This window comes from Macaca thibetana, chromosome 3 (genome assembly GCF_024542745.1).
Source record: "Macaca thibetana thibetana isolate TM-01 chromosome 3, ASM2454274v1, whole genome shotgun sequence".
NCBI classification, from domain to species: domain Eukaryota; kingdom Metazoa; phylum Chordata; class Mammalia; order Primates; family Cercopithecidae; genus Macaca; species Macaca thibetana.
The window spans coordinates 144,448,749-144,468,217 of record NC_065580.1 but is presented as its reverse complement, the minus strand read 5'-3'; the positions used below and the strand labels follow the sequence as shown (position 1 = coordinate 144,468,217).

At 45.8% G+C, this 19,469-nt stretch overlaps 2 protein-coding genes across 31 annotated transcripts in view; both read right to left on the bottom strand.

Moving 5' to 3' along the window:
• ACTB (actin beta) overlaps positions 1-19,469 on the bottom strand; it is a 468,316-nt gene that overhangs the window by 178,073 nt on the left and 270,774 nt on the right. Inside the window, exon 1 of one of the 27 annotated variants that reach the window (XM_050784132.1) lies at positions 4,760-4,778. The exons of 25 other annotated variants lie outside the window; for them this stretch is intronic. The gene's annotated coding sequence lies outside the window, so the exon portion shown is untranslated. Of the gene's footprint in view, positions 1-1,643; positions 1,649-4,759; positions 4,779-19,469 lie in introns of those variants that run through there. One more of the 27 variants, XM_050784119.1, reaches the window with a different exon arrangement.
• The window catches only part of LOC126950451 (E3 ubiquitin-protein ligase RNF216), a 162,407-nt gene that overhangs the window by 76,707 nt on the left and 66,231 nt on the right, over positions 1-19,469 (bottom strand). For all 4 annotated transcript variants that reach the window (XM_050783948.1, XM_050783951.1, XM_050783949.1 and 1 more), the window contains 2 exons: positions 18,552-18,700; positions 17,449-17,527 (listed from right to left, as the gene is read on the bottom strand). In XM_050783948.1, coding sequence (XP_050639905.1) covers positions 17,449-17,527; positions 18,552-18,700 — 228 coding nt within the window. The remainder of the gene's footprint in view (positions 1-17,448; positions 17,528-18,551; positions 18,701-19,469) is intronic.

Below are 19,469 nucleotides of genomic sequence, written 5' to 3'. Positions count from 1 at the left end.
CCACTGGGGACACAGATGGGTTAGGGAGCTATCCCTGAACCCAAAGTTCATACATAACCAAGAGACAAAAGTTTGGTGACTTCAAGCTACACGAAGTTAGCACTTAACCTATCCACGGTTCTTCTTCATCTGTACAATAAGCAGGTCCGAGTTATATGACCTCCTGGGTCCCACTTATAAATCTAACACCTACAATTCCAAGTCAAGAGTACCAAATACCAATATACAAAACCACCTGCGCAGACCCAGTGCAGCAACTTGTACAAAGGTTTGAACCATGCATTCACACGTCCAGCAGCCAGAGAGACGAAAACGACACGCCAGCCTGTCCTGACCTCACACTCCCCAGTCTGAGGGCCCGGCAGAAGCACCACATCGCCTTCCTCTCCTGTTTTTTCTTATGGCTGCTGCCACCTCGGAGCCTGGACTAAGAAAGGCTGTAGGCATAGGGTGAGCACGGCTGCGCCTACTGCTGAGAGCGCCTCTCCCTGCCGGTCTCCTTCTCTCTCTCTGCAGAGCAGAAGACTCTGTGGCTATAGACAAGTTCTGTTGTCCTTTTATGGTAGAAAAATGAATTGCTTGCTAACAGTGGTGCCGAGAGAGATGACAGAATGGAAAGTTGTCATTTGTTGTGGTTTTGGCAGCCACAGAATAGTGTTCTCCCCTAGTCATCCTTGGATGGATGGTGCACACCAGGCATTCACAGAGGGAAAAGCAAAACAAACCCCTGGTCAAACTGTTCCCAGATGTGTTCTTCCCTTGCTTTGCCTGTGAACGGATGTGTTTATCAATGAACGGTGTCAAGCCCCATTGTGGAAATGTACTTTTTACAAAATAAGGTATCAAAAGGCTGTTTGTGTTGCACTGAAAGACTAAGCAGAGGTGCCCCAGAAAACATGTTTCCCGTCAGAACGCATCCAAGGAACAGACTTCATTTCCTCACACAACAAGGATGTAGGACTGGGCTGGGCACGGCGTGGACCCCACTTGAAGGAGTGGCTGTGGCTCTCAGCACAACCCAGCAAAGCCTTGATCCCTGACTCCCAGGAGGCATGGAAAGACAAGAAAGCAGTCACCAGCTCCAGACAAATCCAGCCCAAGGGGAAACACACTGACATCCAAAGTCCCTGTGGTGACGAACAGCAGTTGGTACCGCATGGCCTTAAATTGTTTGTATTTCTGTCAGGAGGCCCATGGAAAAAAAGCAGGGCTCTCAGCAGTTGGGAAAACATGTTGCAAAAGGAGAATTAAGCAATTCTCTGTATGCACATCACAGAGAAATTAAGCTGATCTGAGTGAGAGAAATTAAGCTATCCAACATGCCTTCGGCTGGAAAACAAGCCTTTTTAAATGAGTGGGGAAAAAACTTGTGAAGGTTACATGGTTTCCTCCTTATGTAAAGCACCTGAGGACTAAAACAAATTCACTGGCCAGTGGGAATGCAGCAAAGCAGCAACTGCCCAATGATCTACTCCAGGGCAGTCACACACACCAAAGGAAGGAGGAGCAGGCTGGGGCAGCCTCCTAGACACCCGTGCCCAAGATCGTGTCCAATGGCCTCGTGTCGGCCGCTGTTCCCCAAAGCCTCTTCCTTGGCCACTGCCATCCTCGCTTTTGACTACTGCCCTGTGTCTCCCCTCTTGCCCCCAACCTGCCCTTAGAACCAGGTTCCTTCAGGCCGAATCCCATCTAGGCCTTCTGGAAAATGGGAAAAGTAATCACCTGCAACACTGTACGAACGGGGTCCGGGAAGGTTGTAGAAGGACCGCGCGTCCCCAGCTTACCTGCAATAACTTGCCATAGTAACTACATGGCCAAGGTGTTCCAATTCTCTTGATATTCTATATCTGATCTCTCCCTCCCTCCCTCCCACTCCCTTTCAAGGATCTACAAAATTCACCCTCCCCCAACCAGTATGTGACCCCACTGGGTCCCTCCATTACCCCAGCAACAGCTCCAAGGAGGGGGATAGAGGAAGTCTCCAGGATAAAATACACCCTCCTTGTTTTGTTCTGTGTTGCAAAGTCCTCAACAGGGTCTGTTTATCATCAAAGTCCTACTTCCTTCTGCTCTGGACACACCTGTCTACTGGCTGACCCTTCACCCAGCTTTGCTTGTGTCATTCTCTGGCCCTGGAGTAAAGCTCTCCCCATCTCCGCCAATAAGACCCCACTACGGCCTGGTTAGGCCCAGACTCAGGTCACTCATGCAGAGCCGCATGTTCCTCACAGCAGTCACCATCACTCTCTCATACCACTGATGGTCAGTTAGGGCCATGGCTGCCCTTTCTCTTTCTTACTCTCTTTGGCACAGAAATGCTCAATACATATTTGCTGAACGAATGACCAGACTTCAACCAAAGCAGAAATCAGCCCACGTCTCCACATAGGCAGATGATAGGCAGCTGGTAATGATAGTGTTCAGAGAAGATGAAGTGTCAGGCAGGGTGAGGGGCAAAACCTTCATTGGCCTGTTCTGCACTATGGCTGGGCTAAGGATTTTTTATTCTTTTGTTTGTTTAAAGAGATGAGGTCTATGTTGTACAGGCTGGCCTCAGCCTCCTATGCAGCTGGGACCACAAGTGCACACCACCACTCCCAGCGTGGGGAAAGATTTTGATGGAGTCCAGAGACAGAAGGTGGAGAAAGGAAGAAAGAATCTTCACAGCAGTTTAAGGGCTTAGGATGCAAGGGTGTTCGCCTGGAGAAGACAGAAGCTAGGAGCAGAACAGGTTAGGTCAGAGTGGCAGGTACTGGCCTTGAGGGTGAAAAGTAGGTTTTTACGGGAGGCAAGAAGGCCTTGAAGCTAAGAGGGCTGTGGGAACATGAGATGTTTTTAGCAGCGAAGTCTAATAGAGCAGGGGAGAGAAGGGCAAAAGGACAAGCTGTAGTCAAAGATGAGAGGAAGAAATTGTGATCTATTTCACTCTCTTTGGGCTAGAATCTGGATCAGCTTCTCAGACACAGGCAGCTTTTGAAACTTAAAATGCTTTTCATACAAGCTTCTGATGGGAAATAAAACTGAAAAAAAAAAGTACTTTTATGAGGCTATAGGGATTTCATCTGAGAAACTCTCTTAGCCTGTTTCTTTTTGAAAAGTAAATGCCAATCCTTGTTTAAAAATCTTCAGTTTTCGGCCGGGCGCGGTGGCTCAAGCCTGTAATCCCAGCACTTTGGGAGGCCGAGACGGGCGGATCACGAGGTCAGGAGATGGAGACCATCCTGGCGAACACGGTGAAACCCCGTCTCTACTAAAAAGTACAAAAAAACTAGCCGGGCGAGGTGGCGGGTGCCTGTAGCCCCAGCTACTCGGGAGGCTGAGGCAGGAGAATGGCGTAAACCCGGGAGGCGGAGCTCACAGTGAGCTGAGATCCGGCCACTGCACTCCAGCCTGGGCGACAGAGCGAGACTCCGTCTCAAAAAAAAAAAAAAAAAAAAAAAAAAATCTTCAGTTTTCTAGAAGTCACAGAGTTTGGGCTAGAGAGACACTTAAAAGGTCATCTGGGGTTTCTTCTGGTTGCAGCTGGACTGCATGTAAGCAGTTGTCCTACAGCAAGGAGGATCTGTTACAGGCTGTACAATACTCTCAACACAGAACCCCAGGCTTCCTGGGAACCCAATTCATTGGATGAAGTCTAGCGAGCTGTCTTAGATTCTTTTATACACACACGCACACACACATATACACACATGCATGCATGCTGGAGTGCAGTGGCACCATCATGGTTCACAGTAGCATGGATCTTCTGGGCTCAGGTGATCTTCCCACCTCAGCCTCCTGAGTAGCTGGGACTACAGATGCACAGCACCATGCCTGACTAATTTTTTTTTTTCTATTTTGTGTAGAGACGAGGTTGTGCTTTGTTGCCCAGGCTGGTCTTGAACTCATAGCCTCAAGTAATCCTCCTGCCTCATTCTCCCAAAGTGCTGGGATTATAGGCATGAGCCACTGCGCTGGCCTCTTGGATTCTTCATAGGTAGTTTAAGTCTGTTTTCCCAGATAAGTTGGAAAACACCAGGTCCCTACCACTTATATAGAAGAATCTTGTGCAGAGAAACTACACAGGAAGCCTTTCCTCCTCTAGGATGAAGAACCCTTTAACCTTCCCACAAAAAGCTGTTGACATTTTCCTGTTATGTTACACATTTTCTCTTAAAAAAGTGAACAAGCCACAAAACAGAACATTTGAATAAGTGTCTTTCCAGTCCCCAAGAGTGAACTGGAAAGCAGCAAAGCAAATCAAAACACTGAGAGCACAGATAAAGCTAACACTGGAGAGAGCTGGAGTTTTGACCTCTTTTTTTTTTTTTTTTTTTTTTTTTTGAGATGGAGTTTCGCTCTTGTTGCCCAGGCTGCAGTGCAATGGCTTGATCTCGGCTCACCGCAACCTCTGCCTCCTGGGTTCACGCGATTTTCCTGCCTCAGCCTCCCGAGTAGCTGGGATTACAGACATGCACCACCACGCCTAATTTTTGTATTTTTAGTAGAGACGGGGTTTCTTCATGTTGGTCAGACTGGTCTTGAACTCTCGACCTCAGGTCATCCACCCGCCTCGGCCTCCCAAAGTCCTGGGATTATAGGTGTGAGCCACTGTGCCCAACTTTGACTTGTTTTTTTTTAAACTAACTGTTTATTGTAGAAAATTTTAAACATATACAAAAGCAGAGGATATAATGAACCCTATGCATCTGTTATCGTGTTTAATAATGATCGACTCATAACCAATTCTAGCTTATCTATACCCTACCTGTTCACTCATCCCCCCTTCTCCGTATAATTTTGAAGCAAATCCCAGATTACAAATAATTTCATTTATAAGTATTTCAGTTTGTATCTGCAAAAGATAAAGACTCTTGAAACTAATGCAGCATATCAAAATCACACCTAAAAACACAAATAACAATGAGAAACCCTAGATTGGACTCTTGATGCTGTCAATTCCTAGCTGTGTGACTTTGAGCAGATACGGAGTAAAAAGCCTCTAAAACCCAGGAAGAGTTTTATTAGCAAATACCTAGACCTCAGCCTGTTTTAACTATGATGCCAAACTCCCTGCTCAAGCTATTCTTCCCATACTGACCCTGATGACCTGACAGAATTGCACACTAGCTTTTTGTTGTGTTCCTCACCCACAACCTCAGCAGATTGGATTTTGTTTCTCATCACTGCTCTGCATTACCAAGGAGATTCGGAGTCCATCTTCTCAGGGGACATTAGCATGTTGTACAGAAACAGAGCACGAACTGTTACTTAGTTTCAGAAGAGATGGCAGGGACTGCTCCCTTAGCCTGTTAACACTGGACATGAAGGGCAGCAGGCTTTCTGGGGCTAGGTGGTTGATTCCACTTATAATGATGTACTGGCCACAGATACAGACACACATTTTCTAACTGTGCTCTATGGGAAGGCCATGTGGCCTCTGGGGACTGGAGATGTGACACAGACCCTCTGTATTCTTTGTCTCAAAGTCAAGAAGACACTGACGAATAAAAGGCCTTTTACACTCTCGGCTACATTGCAATTGGAATCTGACCTTGAATTCAAGAATAAACACAAGAAATTCCACCCAACGGCAGCTTCAGCTCAGGCTTTGCTCTCATCTTGCTCGATGTGCTGAACACTCCTCTTTGCTACTGTTCCCCTTCTCCACATTCCCCGCCCTGACACAGACACCCACGGGGACAGAGGGTGTTTTCATGCTTGTGGTATTACCATAGCAACAATTTCTCCTCTACCTGAAAGGCTGGAAACCCTGCAGTGCTCTGTGCTGAGAATGCAAAGAGGGAACACTATCACTCTGTACCTCAGCACACACCACAAGTCGCACATGTGCATTCACACACAGCCCCTTCTCAAGGACATCACAATGAGATCACGACAACAAATCAGGATGCTGACACCTAGCAACACAAAATCAGTGCAACGACAAAAAGGAGGCAAAACATTTCTTATAAAGAGGTATTTTGTAGGTTATCAATTCTTGAGGGATTTTTAATGTGAAATTTCTAACACGGATCTCTCCTTTGATGAGGCCACAGTCACAGAAAAATGTCATTAAATTATTTTAGTAAAATATACAAAGGAACTTAATAGGTGGTGTGTGGTTTCTAGAAAGAGGGCCGCTCCAAGCTTCCGATCTCCACAGGCTGTGACAAGCCTGAGAAGCAATGGCTAACTGGTACACAAAACCACAAAACAGAGCCACTTTATTTTAATAAAGTACCCATACAAACTCGTTAAAAATCCACAGAGAATCTTTTTCTGTAATTACTACAGACAATGTGTTTTAGTAGAGACCAAAAACAACAACAAAGAGACAAGTAGGTGTGTCCGTCCACTTCAAGGACAGTCCAAGGTGAGCAGCCCTGGCCTCCAAGCCTGCTTGCTGCTGTGGGTGGGCAGGATGACCAGTACCCTCCCAGTAGGACAAAAACTCATGCCCAATGCACCATGAAGACAAACCCTGGATTTCCATCTCTCCACTGTAACTAATTCGGAGTTCTCCAGCATAGTGTATCGCCGTCTTTGTTTCTAGGCCCTTCCTATACCCATTTCTTTTGAATGTCAACCCTGAGATTCCAAATCTTCTGGGTACGAATAAGAAATCAACATGAAACCTGAGAGGAGGGGCACAGCAGTGCTGCGGACTGAGAATGCAGACCCTGAGAGTGGGAGCAAACCCACGACAGCCTCCCCCAGCACGTGGCTCTGCCCAGGTTGCACAGGGCCTTTCTCTGAACTTGAACAACATGGACTAAAGGAGAGCTGTCATTTCTTATAGAATGTATGGGTTAGCAAAAATATCAGCTGGAAAAATCTAGCCCCTTTACATGGCAGGACACTGGGGAGCTGGTAGAAATGAGCTGAGTGGTGAGTGATGAGTCATCTTCTGCTCCCCAATGGGATTTTCCACCGGCCCACTTTAGGGGAACTCCATGCTCTTGTGGAAGCAGGTTGACAAAATTGGAGGCAGTTCCTCCTTTCTAGGATCTCCGTTCATCACCTGAGGCTGCACATCTGCACACACCGTCCCCACTGGGCAGCTACTACTTCGTGACACAAAGTGCCAGGCACTGGACTTGGCGCTTCACCCATGCTGTTTCCATTGGTTTTTCACACAAGCTCTGCGAAGTAGGTGCAACCATTCTTATTGTACAGGGAAAGGAAATGTGGCTTAGAGAGATCAAGTATTCACCCCAGGTCACAAAGCTAGTGAGCGGAGGAGATAGAGTTAAAGCATAAGTGAGTTTAATGTCAAAATCCCTTGTCTTAGCCACTGAGCTATGCCGTTTCCCTCACTGTGATGCAGCAAAAGTCACGCATTTCCCTGCTACTCATGGCCTCACAGCACCCAGTGCTGTGCAGAGCTGCACATCAATGAACACTTCTCACATAAGGACTTCAAAAGAATTCTTGAAACAGAAAACTTACTATGAAAGCCCAGCTAAAGCCGTGTCCCAAACAATGCCTCTTCATATGAATGGAACAGGAGGTTCGTGATTGGTCTCCTGAGAAGGTGGAAACACTAACCCACAAAGACAACTCAGGACCAGAAGGGAGCCCCAGGATGTTGTCTGGGACAAGGAAAAGCCAGGCCCATTTCCTAAGGATCAGGGAGGTCGGCAATACCTGAGGCCCCAGGTCGCTGCTGGGTCCTCGGAGCCCATGCTGACTCTAGACTTCCTTGGCTCTGAAATGCAGGTGGGTGTGGGCTCTACCACCTGCCGGGGGGTCAGCATTTCGAGGGGAGAAACCTGAGAGGCTGCAGCAGCCCTGCAGAGGGAGTGGGAGTGGCAGCATAGGCCGTGTCCACTCACAGCTCCCAGCCTCCTCCAAGGCAGGCCAAGGGGAGAGGCAGGTGCTTCTACCATTAGCGTCTGACATGAGGGATAAAGGACCTGGAATACAGGGGAAAAAACTATTTCCGTAGAGTCAAGCAGAAACAAAAATAAAGTTTTTGTTCATATTGGCGTTTTGGTTTAATGCATACGTATTCTTACCTTTCCCTATTTCGGGTTGTCAGCTCTCTCCCTTCTGAATAATCACTGAAACAGCAAGCATGGTATTTGACTCTTAATGGGAAGGCAGGGTGGGAAGAGAGGCAAGCAACATTTGCCTTTTATTATTTTTCTTCTTTAAAAGAACCTCACAAACACATTTACTCTATACTGTATTTACTGTGCTTCAATAGCAGGTAAGGGAAGAGGATGTGCTTGCGTGTGTAATTAACCAAAATCTTCCCAGGATCAAGAAGTCTGTGAATAGATTCACTATGCTTTCAAATTTTAAAAAGTGAAATTTTAGAAAGTGAAAACTGACAAAAGTACTCAGACACAAGTAGAGTTAAAAATCCTGAAGCCGCCTTGCTATGACGCCAGCCCTGCTCAGTACTTGATGGAAGGGAGGCTCACAGGGATGGTGTCTGTGACCCACTCTGAGGCTGTTTTAAGGCCGGGAGGCTTCCCTTTGGGTTCTCAGCTCTGCCATTTACCGTTACCTGACTTTAAACCAGTGTCTATTTTGTAGGGCTGCTGTGGGGACCAACATGAGCTGAGAGCTCTGTCAGGCACCCTACATGATATACCTGTAAGGGAGAGTCCTTCTGTGGCCTGAACCTGAAGCTCTTCAGAGCGACTCATGTTGAGCTCTGAAGGAAGTGACTCACCTCGGAGGAGCAAGGGCAGGTCACATTCCATGATGAGGAATTCTCACACCACCCTCCTTCATATTTGACTCACATTATGCAGCATGGACTTCCACTCTAGTAAATGAGTCCTCATTTGTGGGCTTAAAAATCTTTTTGTTACCCAGACATTTGGTTCCTGTCAACGCTACTTCCTGAATAAAGGTCTTCCCTGATAGTAGGAACAAGTGGCCCAAGCTTCATTCATCTCTAGATAAATGTAAAGGCCTGTGCTCAGCACAGGAGTCAGCTGACTGGCTGGGCCCCAAATTAGAGTGCTGTTAATAAGTGCCAACCACCCGCCATCACAGCTGGAGCTGCCCTGGCACTGATAGCTGGTCCACACTCATTTACATTTTCTTCACGCAGCCATGCAGCTACTGTAGGCGGCTGCAGATGCCTGTTTTTTAACCAACAAACTGGTTCATTGCAGATGTGAATTTTGGTTGTACTTCATGGCTGTAAAGCTAATAACAGCAAATGCTACAAAGAATACGATGGGGCCTGGAAAGGGCAGAAAAACATAAGCAGGGAAGGAAGTTGGCAGGTAAGAAAGGATAAATAAATACAAGTGACACTGGGAAAAGATGGGTTGTTACACAACCACACACACATTTGCAGTTTCCACGAAAAGACTCCACACCAGATGTTCTTCAGTTACTCTGATTAAACTCTCACCACCTGATGGTCTCTCATCCTTAGCACTTGCTTCATGAGTGGGCCTAAACCTCCGCCTCGTGGCCCTAAGTTTCTGGAAAACTTGACTTACATATCTGTGAGTTTATAAAGCAAAGTTATGACTGTGGCAAGGCAGAAAAGACTCAACAGTGAAACTTCTGACTCTAAGAATATATACTCCAGAAGCATCACTTTCAAATCTCCTTTTATGTAACAGTCTTCGGTCCCACACCAAATATACCCAATTCATTTCTAAAAGCAGCACGCTGAAAACAAACTAATGAATTATCTGAGAACACACAAGGGAGCTGAGAGCCTTGACAAAAGCATTCCATCATATCAATGAAACAAAGACTCTCTCCATTTCATCAAAGATACAGTGTCTTATTCTTCAGGGATTCCAGAGGAATGATTCCAGCCATTCAAATCCTCCTCCAGAGAGCACATTAATATAAACGCCTCATTTCAGAACGACAAGTTTCTGAAAAGCCAACTGGAATTTATATTACTGGCAAATACATTGCAATGAGAAAGCAGGTGCCCTTACTCTCACACGGATCAAAATTAGCTTGTGGCTCATTTCTTAAATATCGGGAATCCTCAAAGATTAGCAAATGCTTTAGCCATCTTGCTAGAAAGAATGGCATAAGGAGAATTTGCACAATTAAGAAAGGTAAAAGTGTATGCGTTAATAACATGGACATCTTAGATGAAGTCTAAATGCATATAGTGGTTTGCTTTAGTACCTGAGCCTAAAAGAACTGTGTCAATTCTGCTTACAAAACAGGGTTTTGCTGACACACACTTTTCAAACACCCATGGGGAAGAAAACCCTTTCCTCACGGAGCATCAGTGCCACCTAGTGGCAACTCGTTCCACAGCCCACAAATAAGGACACAAGATTTAGGCATAAACAACTCCTCATCCAAAGGACAAGGTGGGACTTCTCTCATTCCGCTGGTAGTCACTGAGCCAGCTCCATCAGGCTGTCACTGCCTCAGGTCCCCATGTGATCACATTTTTCACTTTACTTTCCATAATGGGCCAAACACATAACCCTTACCCTAACATTAGAAACTAAAATGTGAATGCTATTATCCGTAGGTGAAAGTCAAGTTCTGAAGCATATTGTAATCGATCATGTAATCATAACACACATTCTCTCCACTGCAAAACGTTGCTGAGGGGTATAAAAAGATGTGAATAAATGAAAAGACATACTTTAAACTTAGCATGGCCCAGCATTTCAAAGCTAATAATTTCCCTGATGGGCACCTTGCCCTCCACCTCTTTCCTCCTTTTGCTGCTCATTTCAGACTCCAAATTCTTCTTCTAGCCTAGATCTAGTCACTGATCTAGGGTCACCGATTTATGGAGCACCTATTATGTGCCAGGAATTGTAAAAACACATACACATTGGATGTCTCCCCTAAAATCTTAACATGTCTGAAACAAGAGTAACCTTCCCTCCTGAATCTTTTGGAATCCATTTCCGGTTTTGTAAACAGCATCATCAACTACATAGTGGCCTACACCAGACAAACCTGTGAGGCCTCTGGCCTTCTCCCCACCTTTACATGCAGCACATCACCTTCTAATCCTCTACGTCTCAAATCCGCCCCTGTTCTCCACCTCCAAGGGCAGTTATGGTCGTTAGGATCTTTATCCATTAGGATGTGCTAGGTTATGCTGCTGGAACAAACTCAAACCTCAGTAGCTCAAAACAGAGACTTTCTTCTCACTCATGTTGCATATCCCTTTTGGCAGAGGGAAAATAAAATGAACCATATGCCCTTTTAAAAAAAACCGCAGTAGGCTGGGTGCGGTGGCTCACCCTGTAATCCCAGCACTTTGGGAGGCCGAGGCAGGCAGATCACCTGAGGTCAGGAGTTCGAGACCAGCCTGACCAACACGGAGAAACCCCGTCTCTACTAAAAGTACAAAATTAGCCAGACGTGGTGGTGCATGCCTGTAATCCCAGCTATTCAGTAGGCTGGGGCAGGAGAATTGCTTGAACCTGGGAGGCAGAGGTTGCGGTGAGCTAAGATCATGCCACTGCACTCCAGCCTGGGCAACAAGAGTGAAACTCCATTTCAACAAAAACAAAAACACAACACAACACAACTCAACCCAAACCAACACCACTCTGAGAGGCCGAAGCAGGTAGAGGATCATCAGGTCAGGAGATCGAGACCATCCTGGCTAACACGGTGAAACCCCATCTCTACTAAAAATACAAAAAATTAGCCGGGCATGGCAGCAGGTGCCTGTAGTCCCAGCTATTCAGGAGGCTGAGGCAGGAGAGTCGCTTGAACCCGGGAGGTGGAGGTTGCAGTGAGCCAGGATTGCACCATTTTACTCCAGCCCGGGCGACAGAGCGATACTCCATCTCAAAAAAAAAAAAAAAAAAAAAAAAAAAAAAAAAAAAAAAAAAAAGTGTGGTAATAACACGATACCAAATCTACCCAATTAACACATTTTTAAGTGTATAGGATCTATTAGCAAAATTTTCTACAGTTGATCTCTAAACAACTTCATCTTGCATGACCGAAACTCTCCACTGCACAGAGACTCTCCACTTTGCCTTCTCCCAGCCTCTGGCACCCAGGGTTCTACTTTGTGCTTCTATAAGTCTGACTACTTTAGATCCTGCATTTAAGTAGAATTGTGCAGTATTTGTCCTTCTGTGACTGGCTAATTGCACTGAGCACAATGTCCTCAAGGTTTATCTGTGTTGTAGTATGTGCCAGGAGTTTCTTTTCAAAGGCTGCATAATATACCACATTTTAATCATTCATCTGTTGAACATGTCAGTAAGTTGCTTCCATCTCGTGGCTACTGTGCACAATGCTGCAATGAACATAGGAACATGCTGAGATCCCTTCTCAAAGGATTTCAATTCCTTTCCATAGGCTGCCTTTTCACTCTGTTGATGGTTTCCTTTACTGAAAGCATTTTAGTAGTCTCACTTGCCTATTTTTTGCTCTTGTTACCTTGTTTTTGGTACTAAACTCAGGAAATCATTGCCAAGACTGATGTCATGAAGTTTTCCAGCTATGTTTGCTTCTAGTTTTTATAGTTTCAGGTCTTACACTTAAATCTTTAATCCATTTAAAAAGTTGATTTTTGTGTTACGGTATGAGATATGGTATCAGGGTCTAATTTCATTCCTTTGCATGTGGATATTCCGTTTACAGCGCACCATTTATCAAAGACTACCTTTTCCCCCAGTGTGTGTTCTTTGCACCCTTGTTGAGGATCAGCTCATCATAAATGTGTGCACTGTATTATGTGAGCACTGTATTATGTTCCATTGGTCTACATGTCTGCCTGTTTAAATTACTGTAAATTTGTAATATGTTTTGAAGTCATGAAGCGTGAGGCCTCTAGCTTTGTTCTTCTTTCTTAAGACTGTCTAGGATATTTGGGATCCTTTGTGGTTCTATATGCATTTTAGGCGTGTCTTTCCATTTATTTATGTCTTCTTTAATTATTTCAGCGATTTTTTATAGTTTTCAGTGTATAAGTCTTTCCCTACTCCTTGGTTAAGTTGTTCGTAAATATTCTAACTTTTCTGATGTATTATAAATTAGATTTTCTTAATTTCTCTTTTTGGAGTGTTTGTTAGTGTACAGAAATGCAACTGATTTTTATGTGCTGATTTTGTATCCTGCACCTTTGCTGAATTTATTAATTCTAACAAGGTTTTTGTGGAAACTGCAGATTTTTCTACGTATAAGATCATGTTATCTGTGAACTTACATGGAGATGGACGCTTTTGCTTTTTCCTGCCAAACTGCTCTAGCTAGGGCTTCCAGTGTTATGTAGCATGGAAGTAATGAGAGTAATGTCCTTGCTGTGTTTCTGATCTTAGTAAAAAAAAAGCTTTTCAGTGTGTTTTTTTTTTTTTTTTTGAGATAGAGTCTCACTCTGTCACCCAGGCTGGAGTGCAGTGGCACAATCTCCGCTCATCGCAACTGCAACCTCCACCTCCCTGGTTCAAGTGATTCTCCTGTCTCAGCCTCCCAAGTAGCTGGGATTACAGGCGCACGCAACCATACCCAGCTAAATTTTTGTATTTTTAGTAGAGACAGAGCTTCGCCATGTTGGCCAGGCTGGTCTTGAACTTCTGAATTCACGTGATCCACCTGCCTCGGTGTCCCACAGTGCCAGGATGACAGGTGGGAGCCACCATGCCTGGACAGTGTGTTCTTTAGTTCTCATATTTTGTGAATTTTCTTGCTGTTTGTGATTTCTAAGTTTATCACCTTGTGGCTGGAAAAGATACTTGGTATGATTTTGATTTTAAATTTGTTAAAACCTGTATTATGATCTAATATTTTCTATTCTAGAAAATGTTCCATGTGCAATAGAGGAGAAAATGTGTTTTCTGTTCCTGTTGGCTAGAATGTTTTGTATGTGTCTGTTAGGTCTATAATTTTATTCAAGTCAGCTGTTTCCTTACTAATGTTCTGCCTGGTGGTGCTAACAATAATTGGAAGTGAGGTATTGCAATCTCCTACTATTTTTGTGTTATTTTTCCCTTCGGTTGTCAATATTTGCTTCACATATTTGGGTGCACCGATGCTGGGCGCATATATGGATGGTCTCCAACAATGGTTTAATTTACACTTTTTGACTTTACTGTGGTATGAAAGTGATACACATTCAGTAGAAACTGTAATTCAAGTACCCATACAATCATTCTCTTTTTCACTTTTAGTACAGTATTTAATAAATTACATGAGATACTCATACTTTTATTCTAAAATAGGCTTCCTGTGAGATGATTTTGCTAAATCGTAGGCTAATCTAAGTGCTCAGGCTTTTGTTTTCCTTTTTTCAGGAGCTTGCAAGCTCTTGCTGCTTCTGGTGCCTGTCTGAGGTACCACAGGCCCTCTGGAGCTGCTGTAAGCTGCCCAGCTCTTTTTTGGCCTCAGCAGCTCCAAGGCATCTAGAGTACGTTGGGTTCTGCCAGCACTGAGTTGGGTGAGACAGAAGCCAGTCCCTCAGGCAGCCCCTTGAGAACTCCAAATGCTGGACACATGCTCTACTCTTCCCCTGGACCCAAAAAGCAGCCTTCTAGGTACACTGGACCCTGCCTATTGTACTGTGGGTCCTCTGGGGCAGTACAAGCCACCCAGCACCTAGCTTTCTCTTGTTCTCCGCAGCCCCCAGGGACCTAGACCATGCCAGGTCCCATCAGTGCTCCATCTAGTGAGAAAGAAACCAGAGTCTTGGGTGGGCTCCAGAAAACCTAGAATGTTGGACTCACGCTCCAACTCCTTCCCTCCAAAGAGAAGCAGGGAGAGGGCAATGAGGAGTCAGTATATGCTAGTTCCACCATCCCATTTGTCCTCAGTGGTCCCTAACCTGTACCTTGAGCAGCCTCCTGAGAGGTCTGAATATTAGATATATGTTCCAGTCTTCTTTTTCCTCCCCATAAAGATGCCAGGAGTTGGGAGTTCCCTCCCAATCACACGGTGCTGTGCCAGGGGGAGGAGCTCTGGAGAGCCAGCATCACAAATTCCCCAGTCTTTGATGCAACTGGTTTCTGGATTTCTCACAGAGAGAAATGGTCCTTCCATTGTTGTTGAACTGGTATCTCTATGGGAAAAAGAGGGTCTGGGGCTTTCTCTTCTGTCATCTTGACATTATCCCACATGACATGCCTTTATGGTTTTTTCTGCAAGTGATCTAACTACTCACATGTTTCATTGGCCACAAGAAGATACATGGCTACCTCTAAGTTCAGCAGGCCATGTATATTCCTCCCACAGATAGAAACTAAAATATATGTGGTGTTCCTATTTGGGATGTTAAGAGCCCCTGGGAAGCTCTCATCAACATTCCAAGTTGACGCTCACTAGATGCTGTTCCAGACTCATGTGTGTCCTCAGGCTTTTATTTTTTAGACTCTTTTCTTTTAAAGACAGGGTCTTACTCGGTTGTCCAGGCTGGAGTGCAGTGGCACAATCATGGCTCACTGCAGCCTCAACCTCCTGGGCTCAACTGATTCTCCTGCTTCAGTCTCTTAAGTACTTAGGACTATGGGCACACACCACCGCTTCCAGCTGAGTTTTAAAATTTGTTTTCTAAAGACAGGGTCTCATTATGTCGCTCAGGCTGGTCTCGAACTCCTGGTCTCCTCAGTGATCTGCCCGCCTCAGCCTCTCGAAGTGCTGGGATTATAGGCATGAGCCACTGGGCAACAAATGCAGCTGCTTTTAAATGTCTTCAGGATGGGAGTGGTGGCACATGCCTGTGATCCCAGCTACTTGGGAGGCTGAGGCAGGAGAACTGCTTGAAGCCAGGAGGCGGAGGTTGCAGTGAGCTGAGATCATGCCACTGCACTCCAGCGTGGATGACAGAGTGAGACCCTGTCTCAAAATTAAAAAAAAAAAATGTCCTGAGAGAATAATGGTCTCTCCTCTTCTTTGACCTTCCCAATTGTACATAAGGACTTTCACTGGGAGACCTTATTTGAAACCTTACCAGGAAATGTAGTTCCCAGCTCCTTCTAAGCAACTCACGAAGACCCAAGAGGCGGTATAGTGCTGTACATTTCTCACCTGGACTACTCAATAGGCAAGTAGACTTCCCTGATATTTTATCTCTCCCCACCTCAGGACAGTGTGCTGCATGGGCCTGCCCCTGCTCAGCTTATGAGCCTCCTTCACACTCCTAGCACCAGTAAGCGTCCACACTGCTGCCACTCCTGGGCATTTCTCCATCTCCACTCCACCCCCACCCTTTCCATCCTTTGGCTACTTCCTCCCTATCTGCTGTGTCTTAGCGCAGGCATCACCTCCCCAGGCAGTCCAGCACCTGACCCACTGGAAGCACATAGGGAGAGGCCAGCACTCTGCTTTCTTATTTTTATTTTTAATGTTTTTTGAGACGGAGTCTCGCTCTGTTGCCCAGGCTGGAGTGCAGTGGCCGGATCTCAGCTCACTGCAAGCTCTGCCTCCCGGGTTTACGCCATTCTCCTGCCTCAGCCTCCTGAATAGCTGGGACTACAGGAGCCCGCCAGCTCGCCCGGCTAGTTTTTTTGTATTTTTTAGTAGAGACAGGGTTTCACCGTGTTAGCCAGGATGGTCTCGATCTCCTGACCTTGTGATCCGCCCGTCTCAGCCTCCCAAAGTGCTGGGATTACAGGCTTGAGCCACCGCGCCCGGCCTAGCACTCTGTTTTCTTAGAGTTGCAAGATGCCAGCGACTGTTGGGACAATTGTTATAGCAACAGCCTGGGGTGCGAACATATAAAATGGCCAGAAATATTAATGCTGAAAACAAAAGAAATAAAGTTTTGATCCATTAGTTTAGTTTCTTCTTCCTTTTCTAATCTCCACCTTAATTTCTTTACTTTCCCCAAGGCAAAGATATTGCAGTGTTCAACTCTCATCACCCAATTTTAGAAAAATGGCTTAGAACGTATTTGTCTAGGTGGATGCTAATATTCACTAAAAACTCTAAGTGGCTTCTAAATAGTTGACAAATTTTAAGACACTCTTAGTTCACAGAGTAGGTGCCAAGTTAAAGGGAAGAAAGATCTGCAACAGTAATGCGCCTAGACAGCTCTGTTCCCACCTGATACAGTCAGTTCTTATGAGGAGAAACAGTCAAATGAAAAACCTACCAGATGTGATGGAGATGCCACTATGATGCCCAGTTCTTTAATCAAAGAAGCGTCATCTGGACTTTGAAAATGGCAAAAGGTGTGTGTGTTTGTGCGGGGAGGGGTAGCAGGGGGTATTTGAGCATAGGTGGTAAAGAGAGCAAGCAAGAAAAATGTTGACACAGTGGAAGAAAAACTAAACACTTCCCACTTTACATTATAGTATCTGTCCTAAAGAAGATGATATAAAACAGGAATCCAGAGCTTTGTAACTGGAGTGGCACGAGTGGCTGCTATCTCAGTAACCATGTCAACCGTTACTCACAAAGTACTCATCCTCATTTGCTTATGAAAGGAAAGCACTCAAATCCTTCTTATACATCAGCGGTCAGGTAAACAGCAGATATCTGGGCCATGAGGGCAGCCCGTAATACCATAATATACATCTAGAAAAAAATTTGCCTCCCTACCTTTCGGCAGCGAGGATTAGGACAGCTGAACCTCTTCACATCACTGTCCAACAGAGCAGGAAAGCTACAGGAGGGGCACCTACAGTCAGAACAGCAGAAGTGACATTACTTCAAACATTAAAGACTGACTTGGTTCCACCTCCATGTGGCTATTCATATGAAGATGGAGTTTTGAGCTGGACATTCACATCCCCTTTATACTTGTTAAGTTTTCCTGAAAACACAGATTGAGCCTCTTCTTTGTGCTGGCTCTTATCAGGAAACATAAGCACCACTTGTGGTCCTGACTCAATATAAACCACTCAATAAACACAGCCTAATCTTAGTGAGAACTCCTTGCATATACCGATTTCCCTCCAGCCCAGGGCACCATGATTGTATCTACGGGCCAGAAGATCGGGGGTGCCAAGATATGTAGACAGAAGTTTGAGCTGCAGGCCAGGCGCAGTGGCTCACACCTGTAGTCCCAGCACTTTGGGAGGCCGAGGTGGGTGGATCACTTGAGGTCAGGAGTTGGAGACCAGCCTGGCCAACATGGCCCCCCCCCCCCCCCCCCCCCCCCCCCCCCCCCCCCCCCCCCCCCCCCCCCCCCCCCCCCCCCCCCCCCCCCCCCCCCCCCCCCCCCCCCCCCCCCCCCCCCCCCCCCCCCCCCCCCCCCCCCCCCCCCCCCCAAAACCCCGTCTCTACTAAAAAGACAAAAAAAAGCTGGACATGGTGGCGCACACCTGTAATCCAGGCTACTTGGGAGGCTGAGGCATAAGAATAGATTGAACTCGGGAGGCGGAGGTTGTAGTGAGCTGAGATTGTGCCACTGCACTCCAGTACTCCATAACTGGGTGACAGAGTGAGATTCCATCTCAAAAAATAAAAAGAAGAAGTTTGAACCGCAGATTTTTCCATTAATAGAATTACTGGTTACTCAATGGTTTTGAGGTGTAAAAAATAAAAATAAATAAGTAAAATTAATGATAATCTTATTTCTCAGCAAGAAATGCCAAAAAACCTGGAAGATATACTCAATTTTCATCATCTGATGCAAGTGCCCAGGTAGTTTTCACAATGGGGAAGGGGTGGCAGATGGCACGCTCTGCCTGAGAACAAACCTGACAAGCTCGTCGGCGTAGGCTGCTGCAACCTCCTCCTCGGCTTTTCGTTCATAGTACTTATATAGGATGGTCTGGGGGAGCACCTTCTCCAGCTCACTGGTTGGGAACGAACACGTGCAGCTGCCTTCCATGCAGCTGAGCTCCGACTAGAAAAAGGCGAACAGGCAAAAAAGAAAAAAACCAACACCGTTTGTAGAAAAATAAAAAGCGTCAGTGGTTAAAAACATAGATCCTGAGACAGTAGAGCAAAGATCTCTCTGCCTGTTCGTCTCTGAGAAATCACAATTAAATCACAAAAACCATGAAACAAAAATCCAGTACATTTTTGATATCACTAGAGGACCTCTATCAGCCCAAATCACAATCCACAGAGATTGAAAGTGGAGCAAGGGTAAATGGCTTAGCAGACCAGAGAGAGAAGCCCATAACTTAGGGTCTGAAAAGGAGATGCTGGGGAGAAGTTGGTCCCCTCTACAGATATTAGAAAGCTGGAGACCCTCTGGAAAGCAGAGCTGAGTGGTGGGGAGGGGTGGGGACTCAAAGTAATAAACTGAAAACAGGGAGATGGGTGGAGCCTCTAGTTCCTACCCCCTTCAGAAGGAACTGGCTGACTCTGAGAGAAATGAGGAAGATCTGAACAGCTGGACCACAAGGCTCTGGCCTGGGAACCAGTCATAGAGAAGAGCAGAGCTGAGGGGGCCTGAAGTCAGAGTCTGAAATGAAGTCTGCATAATGAACAGAGAATTCTCCAGCCCCTTCCTCCCACTCAGTTTCAGAATATTGGAAAATGGACTCACACCCACTAGGCAGGAGGCAGACTGAATCACCCCAGGGAAGAGACTTAAGGGCCATTCAGGTTCATAATATAAAAGTTAACTGGCTCCTAGGCACCTAGAGTCAAACCCACTGCTCTAT